Source organism: Castanea sativa, chromosome 11 (assembly GCF_040712315.1).
Source record: "Castanea sativa cultivar Marrone di Chiusa Pesio chromosome 11, ASM4071231v1".
NCBI classification, from domain to species: domain Eukaryota; kingdom Viridiplantae; phylum Streptophyta; class Magnoliopsida; order Fagales; family Fagaceae; genus Castanea; species Castanea sativa.
In genome coordinates, this window is record NC_134023.1 from 62,529,645 (window position 1) to 62,542,316 (window position 12,672).

The window sequence follows — 12,672 nt, forward strand, 5'->3', positions numbered from 1 at the left end:
GAAAAAAAAAATTAAAAGAGAGAAAAAAAAAAAAAAAAAAAAAAAACAAATGCATGATGCTACAATGTTGCTTTAAATTTGATGATATTGTAGCTTGTTGTAAAAATTTAAACAGTGTTAGAGTACCAGATGATATTGGAGGTGATTTTGCAATATTTTGGTGAACGGTATTTTCTTTTTCTTTTTTCATTTCAAAGGGTTTTAGATGACCGGATAGGAATGTTTCAATTAATTTAGGCTAGATACAAGTATGATTGTGAAAATAAAAGTCAAGGATAATTACAAAATCTCTCTGTGATGCACTATCACAATTATTAGATTTGATCCCCAAGGTTTAGACTAAAGAGAATTGTTAGGGTGTCATTCAAAGTATCCCTAAATTTTAGTCCAAACTTTAACAAGCATTTGAATTCTCTCCTTCATTGTTGTAACTATCAAATATTGGGGAAAAAAAATCATACTTTAGTGGGGTCAAAATGTAGCAATCAAGATAACTTGTGAGAATAAATTGTGATTAGGCCATACCAAAAGGGGAATTTTCATATTCACCATTGCAAAATCTATAAATTGAACGGAATCCTAATGGTTTTCATTTTAATTCAGACTTTAAGAGAGTCATATATAACAATTGAAATTTTGTGGATTGTTTCAATTGCAATAAACCAAACTACAAGAAAGCAATTATAATTTGAGCAATGCTATAGTTATAAACTATTTTACAATATTTTTATAAAATGTTGATGTGATCAACCTTTTATTGGTTTTCATTTAGGCCCATCATTAATATCACATTTTCATTTACCAATAATCACTCACCACATAAGCACTTTGTAAAAAAATTTGTAAAATATTTTGTATCTCTAGCATTATTCTTATAATTTTTCCAAAAAGTTATATTAAAAGAAACATTTTGCTAATTGTATTTTTACATAATAAAAACTTTAGATCAATTACATGTGATTATGCTCTCATATATTATGAATACAGTTATTTATTTATTTATTTATTCAATTATTACAACAAGTGAAAGATGCATAATTTGAATAATAGTTCTCCTTATGAAAAAAAAATCCTTATTTCCTTTAATTTCAGGCTTAAAAATAAAAAGAAAGCAAACAAGTTTAAGGTAGCCATTACCAGTAACTTTTTCACATCATTAATTAGCACATGTTTTGAACGTTATTTTCAAACCTCATGCATTGCATGCCAGTGGCTCCAAATTTCAAAGTTCCAAAAAGTTAGCAAACAAGTAAGCTCTTTGTTTGTCTTTTAGCAGGAGCATATAAGTTGGTTCACATGTATCAACCCTAGACACGACAAAATGAGCGAGGTGGAGTTCAGGTTCGGGTCAATCGGGTTGTTGTCAAATAAGTTGCGGGTCAAAAACGGATCATTTCAAGCGGGTTAAAAATGGGTTCGAGTCAATTAGGTTGCGGGTCGGGTCAGGTTGAGTCGGGTTGGCCGGTATTTTTCACATGAATTTCTTTTTATAAAGAAAACAACATGTATCTGCCATTTGAAAAGTCATGCAACAAATTACTTTATGTAAAATACATTACTTTGAATTCACCACTTATATCAAGAATGAACTACACTTATCAATACTTATTCAATAATTTTAAAATTATACAAATCCTAACATTGCTATCTAAAACAAAATAACACAAAGATAAGTAAAACAAATACACAAGTTTTATTTCTACACAATATCAACATCCCAAAATATAAAACAAAATTACAAATGACTTATTAGATAATTCTTTTGACAAAGAATAAAAACATATAAGAAATTTACAATCTTGAAAATTAATTTTATAATTTATTGTTAGTTGTGGTTGGCACTTTATTTCAATTTAAGATATACATTAAAGTTTGATTGTTTAATTATTTAAACATTGTCTCTTTTATGCATATCATTGTTAAGCAACACACACTATATTTTGAAAAGCCGTTTATTTTGGACATAAACTGTTAAAAAATAGGTCTAAGCATTCATAATTTATGTTAATTTTATACTTTGGCTTCACTATTTTCACACTTGAGAATGTTTCTCACACATGCCTACAATTTTAAATTTATGTTTTAACTGTACTCTAAACAAATTATCTTGGCATGTACTTAGCTATTTGATATCTAAAAATCTTTACTCATTACAGAATGCTTAATCATTCATCTTTTAATTAATTTACATATAGTTATGTAAATATCTCAATTGTTTCCTTAAAACTCACAACAAAGAATTAAACCAATATTGTCTTAATTTTTTTTTTTTACCAAAAAAAAAAAGTTTTAAAAAATGGTTCAGGTTCGGGTCAGGTTGAGGATTGGGTAAGGTTGACCCACAAAAAACACGGGTCGGGTCACAAGTTAACCCGTTTGTGCTTCGGGTAAAAAAAAAATCGAGTTTGGGTCATTAATTTTTTGGATCAAGTCAAAAAATTCTAACCTGTTTTCCCATGTCTAATCAACCCATTTGTTAACGTAGGTTTCCATACATAATGATTCCAATTTCAAGGCAATAATGATAGGGATGCTATGAATTATATATATATATATATATATATATATATATATATATATATATATATATATATCACAACATTTTTAATTAACCTACCACCTTACACATGCTCAATCACAATGTACAATTAATTTATTTATTTTTGTGAGTTTCAATTAACTCAATTAATAAAGTCTCTGGTCGTCAAAAAAAATATCTGAGGTTCTATCCCACCTATATCAAAAACCAATTGGTTTCTTGGTCAGATGATAAAAGGCAATTTCAGAAGCAGACGTCATAGATTGAAACTCTACCTCAAAAAATTTATTTATTTCAATAACCTTGTGTGAGGTAGTATACTAATTTGGAAATGTTGTGAAATTATTATGATTTTTTATTATGCTCCTCAAAAGGCTCACTCCTTAAATGGTAAGTAACACAAGTTTCTACGCAAAATGATTCCAATTTCAATGCAATAATGACTCACTATTCAAATGGTAATGAGTCACTATTCAAATGACTCACTATGTGTAATTTAAGTTTCTACACAAAGGGTCCGTTTGGATGGAAGGGTAGAAAAGTGGGAGGATAGAAAATATTTTAATTTCTCTCCTTTTTGTTTGGTTGGGAGTGAAAAAAAATGAGTTTGAATAAATTTACACATATACTCTTGTTAAAGAGTGATGCCCAATCAAAACAAAAAAGTGGCAAATAAAAAATAAACAATTAGCCAAATTTATTAAAAATAAAATAAAAACCATGTCCCAAAAAAATCATGTCTAGTTATTTATTATTTTTTTTTTTTTAAACTATCATGCCCAAGCCCTAGAAAATCAAAAGCAAAGGCCTCCTAAACACGCCTAAATCGCGCAAGGCAAAAAGGTACTAGTAGAAATCTAAAAAATACAGCCTTCTGAGCAATAGTCATTACTTTGTCACGAGGTACCTCAAAAAATGACTAATTCCATCATTTAGGCTTTGAAAACTGCAATTTTGGCATTTATAGTAATTTTTGTTAACTTAATAGCTTTTTGCTCAAAAGTCAGAATAAGGCTTGCATATTTTGGGACGACTAGTCAATAGTTTATGATTTTGCATTTAACTCAATTTTTCCATTTTTGGTAAATTTCGGTATTTTGTCATCTAATCATGTAATTAGGGCGAATTAGGGTTTTGGGCGTTTCCTAGCCGTCCTGGGTTTTATTTTTAGTATTTATATGTTTTGTAGCCGTTAGAGGCAAATCACACTATTATTAATAAAATACAGACTTTTGTCAAATGCTTTCTCTAGTAGATTCTAGTTTATCTCCTTGTGAATTCAAGGAACCCCTCATGGATTCGAAGTTTACTACCTAGGAACTAACAGTTTCGTTTCTACTCATCAAAGAGAGTATCTTGTGTGCTTTCTTTAAGCTTCCGAGACATTAGTGAGGTAGTATTCTAATTTGAAAATGTTATGTAATCATTATGATTTATTGTTGTGTTCCTCGAAAGACTCACTCCACAAATGATAAGTAACACAGATTTCTAAACAAAATTATTCCAATTTCAATGCAAAAAAAACTAGGGACAATGAAAGCTTAATACAAATTCACAAAAAATTTAAATTAACCTACTGCCTCACACATGGTCCATCACAATGTGCAATTGAGTTATTTATTTATTTTCAATAATCTATGTGTGAGGTAGTATTCTACTTTGGAAATGTTGTGAAATTTTTATGATTTTCTGTTGTATTCCTCAAAAAGACTCAACTCCTCAAATAGTAAGTTTCATCCTAATCTTTCCCTCCATTTCCCTATGAAAACCACCTCTCACCAACTCATCCAAAGTCTAGCTCCTCAAATGGTAAGTAACACAGGTTTCTACACAAAATTATTCCAATTTCAATGCAATAAATGACTCACTCTTCAAATGGTAAGTAACTCGGGTTTCTACACAAAACGATTCCAATTTCAATGCAATAAATGACTCGCTCCTCAAATGGTAAGTAGCACGGGTTTATGCATAAAATGATTCCAAATGGTAAGTAATATAGGTTTCTGCACAAAATGATTCCAATTTCAATGCAATAAAATTAGGGACACAATGAAATTTTATTACAAATTCATGACATTTTAAAATTAGCCAACTGCCTCACATTTGATCCATTGCAATGTGCAATTAATTTAATTATTTTCAATAACCTATGTGTGACGTAGTATTCTAATTTGAAAATGTAGTAGAATCATTATGATTTTTTGTTGTGTTCCTCAAAAGACTTGCTCCACAAATGGTAAATAACACACGTGTCTAGAAAAAATGATTCCAATTTCAATGCAATAAAGCTAGGGATACAATGAAAGCTTATTACAAATTCCCAAAAATTTTAAATTAGCCTACCACCTCACACATGGTCCATCACAATGTGCAATTGATTTATTTATTTTCAATAATCTATGTGTGAGGTAGTATTCTAATTAGGAAATGTTGTGAAATTTTTAAGATTTTCTGTTGTGTTCCTCGAAAGACTCAACTCCTTAAATGGTACATTTCATCCTAATCTTTTCCTCCAATTCCCTATAAAAACCACCCCTCACCAACTCATCGAAAGACTCGTTCTTCACATGGTAAGTAACTCACTAACTCAGGTGTCTACATAAAATGATTCCAATTTCAATGCTACTTGCTCCTCAAATGATAAGTAACACAGGTTTCTGCACAAAATAATTCCTAATGTAAGTAACATAGGTTTCTCCACAAAATTATTTCAATTTCAATGTAATAAAGCTAAGGACACAATGAAATTTCTATTACAAATTCATGACATTTTAAAATTAGCCTCCCGCTTCACACATGATCCATTGCAATGTGCAATTAATTTAATTGTTTTCTATAACCTCTATGTGAGGTAGTATTCTAATTTGAAAATGTTGTGGAATCATTATGATTTTTTGTTGCGTTCCTCGATAGACTCTCTCCACAAATGATAAGTAATACATATTTCGGGACAAAATGATTCCAATTTCAATGCAATAAAGCTAGGGACACAATGAAGGCTTATTACAAATTCACAAAAATTTTAAATTAGCCTACCGCCTCACATATGGTACATCACAAGGTGCAATTGATTGATTTATTTTCAATAATCCATGTGTGAGGTAGTATTCTAATTTGGAAATGTTGTGAAATTTTTATGATTTTTTTGTTGTGTTCCTGGAAAGACTCAACTCCTCAAATGGTAAGTTTCATGCTAATCTTTCCCTCCAATTCCCTATAAAAACCACCTCTCACCAACTCAATGGACCAAACCAGCTTACACATACATTCAAAGTGAGAGATATGGCAATGCACTTCAATTCCAACATCTTCCTTTTGGCTTTCTTTGCCATTACTGGGATTCTCTTTCCCAGTGACAACAACATGGTTGTTGGCCAAGGTTGTGAAGCTGATGTGGTGAATTTGGTAAACAACTGTGGTAGGCTCGTTCAAAGGAATATGCCAATGATAGCTCCATCTCCACAATGCTGCAATGCTGTCCATAAAGCAAACATTCGATGTGCATGCAGCCATGTGACCAATGAGACTGTGAAGCAGCTTGACATGGACAAAGTGGTCTTCGTAGCAAAGTTCTGTGGCAGGCCATTGACCCCTGGGTCGTGTGGAGGTAAGAAACTCTATATATGTGAAGCCTTTTCTGGTAATGAATTGGTAGATTAGCAAAAGTTATTTATGTATAACCATACTTTTTTCAGCTTTAACAAATAAACAAATAAGTTTTCTACAAAAGTAAATCCAAACATACATAGTTCAACTTATATTTGACTTAAATAAAAAGGAAATTATTCATTTTTGTTTTTGTAGTTTTGATTTGTAATGGTTCACTGGAGGTCACTTTGATCTATGGCTTAAGTTGCTTTCACATTTCTGAAAAATGAGATAAAAGTTGTTTTGCTTACAGTCATTTTATGAATCGTAATTTGGATTTATACTTGTTTTGCTTATCTCTAATTACATCTATTGCAGCGTACCTTGTCCCACCAGCAGCATATCTTGGATGAAGAGATTGCTTGCAAATCTATGAATTGCAACTTTAGTAAGTTACGGATGAAAAAATGGCATAAATTTGGATATCATATGCTTCAACGTTGTATCATTAAAATTTTCTACTGTGACTAATAAGAAATGTTGAAAAAAAGTAATAAATCTACATTTTCCTATGAATACTTTTTTTTTTTTTTTAGAGGAAATGATAGTAGACTTTATTAATTGAGAAATATGATATACAATGGGGAAGAGAAAGAGGGACATATGACCCCTTTTTCTTTTTTCGCAACACTAGCACACGCTAGAGTAGCACGATTGCATCATTAAAAAAAATAAAAAAATAAAAACGTAAAGAAACAAAGAAAAAATTTCAAAATCCAAATTACTGTAAGAAAAGCAAATTTTCACTTGAATGCCCCGAAAACTTGAAAAAATGGCAAACGACACCTTCTTGATTTACATGGACATCAAAGTGATGAGTTTTTTTTTTTTTTTTTTTTTTTTTCCCATCTTAGGAGTGTCTTCATGCCCGGCATGGTTGCCCTGCAACCTCCATCAATCCCATAGTTGACACAATAGATTGCTCATTCTCTACAGTTCTATGTTTCTTTTCTCCCTTAACACCCATAGTCTCCTTATTCATGTTTTCTGCTTGCTTCCTTTTTTGCCCAAGTTCCACGTCAACAATTGAAGAATTAATAAGAGTATGAGGTCTTGTGGTAAGCCTCTTCCAATTCCTCATTGCTTTTGGGCTTCCAATTGTAGACTTTTCCACGGACTTAACTTCTTTGGGGCTATGAATACTTTAAGTTTACGGGCATTGATAAATCAAATTTCTCTACAACTAGAAGGGAATAACCCACTCTTTTGTGAGGGATTTAATATATCACCGTGTAAGGCCAATCTCTTGTGAGAGATTTGATATATCACTATGACATAGAATAAAAAGGCCAAAATGCAAAACTACCCCTTAATTTTTTTTTTTTTTTTCATTTCAATTCTTTAAGTTTGAGTGTTGTTATTTCAGTCCTCAAAGTTCCATTCATTTTCAATTAAGTCCTCCATTAGTGTTCTATTAACTGCTGCTATCCATTAACCAAAATGATGCCGTTTTGGATTTTTTTTTTTTAATTTCTTAATTTCAAAAAAAAAACTGAAAAAAAAAATCTTAATTCAAAAACAAAAACAAAACATAAACTAAAAGGCTCAGGGAACGATGTCGTTCCTAGCCCACTAAGATACCTTTTGCTATAAGAGCTTTGAATAAGATTGCTTGCCGGTCACTGCTCTTGATCTATTTCTCAGCATAGCTCTCTATTCTCATATACTCAGCCAAATATCACCAAAGAAAATAAATTTAAAAAGAAATTAAAGTGATGTTGAGAACAATATCAGAGATACATAACTGAGAGCTACCCGGTACTAAATAAGCGTAATTTTCTCAGAAATCACCATGAGTTGCTACAAGCGATTGTCTCAAAGGTTAGAACCAAAAAGTTCTATTTTTTTTTTCCTAGAAAAGCTCTACTATAATTTTTTTTTTTTTAATATATTCAGTGGGTTAGGAATGACTTTGTTCCCATGAGCCCTTTACCTTTCTTGTTTTTAATTAACATTTTTCATTTTTTTTTTTTTGAAATTAAGAAATTACAAAGAAAATCCAAAACGGCGTTATTTTGGTTAATGGACGACAGCAACTAACAGAATACCAACCGATGACTCACTTGGAAATAAATGAAACTTAGATTACTGAAATGACAAAACTCAAACTTAAAGAACTAAAATGAAAAAATATGAAATTTAGAAGGTGAGTTTTGTATTTTGGCCAAATAAAACTAATGATTTAGGTGGTAATTTCGGTTATTGGGCTCTCTAGACTATAATAGACCGAAAAGGTAGAGTGGACAAGTTGGTCCGATTGAATTCGGTTCAATCAATTTTTGTTTGGATTACCAATTTGGGCGCACTATTGGGCTTGTAGTTTTGGGCTTTTGCCCACTCAAATTTGAATCATTTTTACGAAAAAAATCAACGAATTTGTAAGTATTTGAATTATCAAATTTGTAACCAATATAAATTCAATGGCAATTTGGAGTTTTCTTCCAATTAGTTTTATTTTTTTTAAATAAAAATAAAAATTAACCAATTCGAAATATTATTATTAATGAACTAATTATAAATATCAAATCAATGGTAATATTATTATATATCTCTTATTATCGAAGAAGATCTAGAATCACATTTCCTCTACATAAAAATAAGTAAATAAATAAATAATAACTATTGGTTTACATGTTTTACTCTTACCCAATAATATAACAAAACTAAAAGACTTCTATGCTTTAGACTTACAAGTAACAACAAGTACCACCAACTAAGAGTCTTGTAGATTAATCAATAACTCCCTATGCACAAAGTGCCTGAAGCTCTAGAGATAAAAGGGTACTAGTTAAATATCTAAAAAAAAATACATACACCACCATATAAATTCCCATATTTTGAGAACATTACTCGCAAGGCAATGCCCCTTTTATCTTAAAGATACAGACTCTTCATGTCAAAAACAGAAACCTCTTGCTTAAAAAGAAACAAAAACCTCATTCATCTTCCGATCTAATAACATCAAGAGATGGTTTGAGAAGTCTTTTGCTTGATATAATTTCCAAATCATTGATGGACACCAGGATCAGATAATATACATTTGTCCCATACCTGCCAATTCTCATTGATATTAATCATCATCAATCACACAACTTCCAGAAAAACAAAACTCAACTAGGTAAACAAAATATTAAAAAAAATTCCACTTACTTCCAAAACAGGGCATGAGAATTTATATAGAATATTAGAGCTAAAAAAATATGTTTACTTATGAATGCTTATTTACTTCATTACATCAGATATAAGAAAAATTATAATAATAACTTACTGCTTTAGGATTTATGGATGCAACACATGAAGGTTGGTTGTTTGATAGATCCCAAAGCTTTACCTGCACCAAATGAGGACCAGGCAGCCAATGAAAAAATACATTACATTAACAATTTGCAGGGTTCATGAATTGTCTATGGGAGATAATAATAAAAATTAGTCAATAACAACAAATATGGGGAAAAAAATACCATTTTTTTCTTCAAAAGGAAAAAATAAAATTTTCTTCTTCAGAATGAAAACCCAAATTAAAACGGAAAAAACTGTATAAAAAATAAAATTTCACCTATTGGAAGATGAATTCAGGTAAGAAGATACAGTACTCACTACAAATGAGTACTCATGTGTGAATCCCATGCCAAGCTTTCTACATCAGCTGTGACTAAACATTTATAACCAGAATGCTCTGGCATTTTTCCATCCTTCTGCAATGCACAAACATGATAAAATACATCAAGTTACTTTATTTCCATAGCAAGAAAAGGTCGTTCATGGCACAGTTTTTGAATTTTATGTTCAGACCTCATGCATTGCATGTCAATAGCTCCAACTTCCAAAAAATTACCAAACAGGTGAGCTCTTTGCTTATATTTTAGCATAAAAAAATAAGTCTGTTCACATGCCTCAACCCATTGGTATCAAAAGTAACGTATGTTTCTGGTTTGAAAGTTATGATTAGACCTCATGCATTGCATGCAAATGGCTCCAAGTTCCAAAAAATTACCAAACAAGTGAGCTCATTTCTTGTATTTTAGCAGGAAGAAATAAGTCTGTTCACATGCACCAACCCATTGGTACCAAAGGTGAAGCATGTTTCTGCACAAAATGAGCCCAAATTTTCAAGGTTCAAATGGTAAGTTTCATCCTAATCTTTCACTCCAAACCCCTATAAAAACCACCTCTCACCACCCCAATGAACCAAACCAAACCAACATACACATACTTTCAGAGAGAGACATGGCAATGTACTTCAATGCCAACATTTTCCTTTTGGCTTTCTTTGCCATTGCTGTGATTCTGTTCTGAGTACTTGCAGGGTTTGATATCACAATGCACTGATCACCTTAAAAAGAATGTGCCAAAGACAAATCCATCTTCACATTGCTGCGCTGTTGTCAGTAAGGTCGACCTTCCATGCCTAAGCAAGCAATTGCCCAAGGAGATTTTGGAGATGATTGACGTGGACAAAGTGGACTTTGTAACAAAGTCCTGTTGCAGGCCCAGCCATGGCCATGGCCCAACAGGCCCGGCCCGGGACTAAGTGTGGAGGTAAGAAACTCTTTCTATATTAGTCTTTTCTCCACAATTTATGTGTCTCTTTTAATGGTAAGGAGTTAGTATAACTAAGCTGTTTATGATAGCTTTTTCAAGCTTTTTTTTTTTTTAAAGAAATTTTCAATGTATAACCATACTTTTTAAACTTTTAACAAATAAACAAACAAACAAACTTTTAACAAAAAGTTTATCCAAGCGCACATACTCAAATATATTTTGAATTAGGTAAAAATGAAATTATTCCTTTTGTTTTTTAATTTTGATATTTAATATGGTTCCTTGGAATTGAAGTCGCTTTAAAGAAACTTGCAAGTTTCTTTTTTCTTTTCTTTTTTGGCTAAAAGATCTATGGTTTATTAAGTTGCTTTGCCTTTTTGAAGACAAAAAATAAAAAAAGTTCTTTACTAGTCATTATTGCAATTTGGATTATATATGTTTTACTTATCACTGGTTACATATATTGCAGATTACTTCATCGTCCCACCATCAATAGCATATGTTGGATGAAGAGACTTGAAAATCTATGAACTCTGACTCATGTAATGTTACGGATGAACAAAAATGGCTTAAATTTGGATATAATATGCTTCAATATTGTATCACTAAAAATCTGTACCGTGACTAATGAGAATTATTGAAAAAGTAATAAATCAACATTTTGCTATTGAAATTAAAATTTGCCAATGGAATGAATAATTAAACTTTAGTGGTGCTTGCTTTAGTTCAATTCGACCAGTTTTTTAAGGTTTTACAACCAGACTGGTTGGTCGGTTTGGGCTAGAACTGATCAGAAAAGTGGGGTGGAAGAATTGGTCTAATTGAGTTTGGCTCAGTCAGTTTCAATGTGTGTTACATATTACTGGTATGCGGTTGCACAATTGGGCTTTTGCCCAATAAATTTTGGGTTTCTTTTAATAAAAAAACAAATTTGTAACCGTTAGATTTATTATGTTTTGGACTTCAACAAATAAGATGAAAAGCCCAAATATAAGTTCAGCGGATGTTTTTTTACTCAAAAAAAAAAGCTCAATGGAGTTTGTGCTTTTTTCCCAATTAGTTTTGAGGTTTTTGTAAGAGAAAAAAAAAAAAAAAAATATATATATATATATATATATATATATATATAAATAAACCAATTTGGAACAATTATTATTAATGAATGAGGGATAAAATGAATGGAAGTATTAGTTAATGTCTCTTGTTGTAGAATAAGAGACTTGTGTTCGTATTCCGCCTACATTTATAAATAAAATAAAATAATTTTCACCTAGGAAGTTAATAATCTATTAAATCAGACCAGAGCGAAATTTAAAATTAAAAAAAAAAAAAAGTTACAATGAAATGGACCAAATGAACTGAATTAAATCGAATTGTACCAAAATAAACTGAACTGGACTGAATTAAACCAAATGGACCAAACATGTCTTCAAAACTGACCGTTTCAATCCTCTTCTAATTTCTAATCACATTTTCTTCTTCAAAAAAAAATTCTAATTCACATTCACGTCAATGTGAATCCAAGTAAATAATCCCATTTGTCCATAAAAACACTCACCAATTCATAAACACAACGACAAATTCTCCCCTCACTGAAATCCCACACCAACAATTTGCCTCAATAGACACACCAACAAGTCATCAACCCCTACTGCCAAAACATAAATCATCTCCTTAGAAACCCAAACCAACTGTTTTCTAGCGAAGGAGACGACTTTTGGATACAATTCATGAATAAACTTGACAACTAAAAGGACAACTAAGCCATACCCAGCCATCAATGACAATAGCATTTAAGTTCTTCTTATGAGTTTTTGCAAAATGGGGTTCGCATAAAACACCACAAAGAATTGCACTGTTGAGCTGAGCATATTGTTGTTGGTCCGGGATTGTGAAGTCAAATGGGGGTCTTAGTTTTGTTTCCAAAAGCATATTGTTTTTGG

At 31.3% G+C, this 12,672-nt stretch overlaps 1 protein-coding gene across 1 annotated transcript; it reads left to right on the top strand.

Annotated features, from left to right (window-relative positions):
- Positions 1–5,821: 5,821 nt before the first annotated feature.
- Positions 5,822–6,540, top strand: LOC142616892 (uncharacterized). Its single transcript, XM_075789647.1, has 2 exons — positions 5,822–6,146; positions 6,506–6,540. Exons 1-2 carry the CDS (start codon positions 5,822–5,824, stop codon positions 6,538–6,540), a joined length of 360 nt encoding a protein of 119 aa, XP_075645762.1.
- Positions 6,541–12,672: the final 6,132 nt, after the last annotated feature.

What these genes read in the sequence shown, in the direction of transcription:
- LOC142616892 (XM_075789647.1), top strand. Translation starts at nt 5,822, where the DNA reads ATGGCAATGCACTTCAATTCCAACATCTTCCTTTTGGCTTTCTTTGCC. An exon ending in GACCCCTGGGTCGTGTGGAG is followed by an intron (nt 6,147 to 6,505) that starts GTAAGAAACTCT and finishes CATCTATTGCAG; the next exon opens with CGTACCTTGTCCCACCAGCA.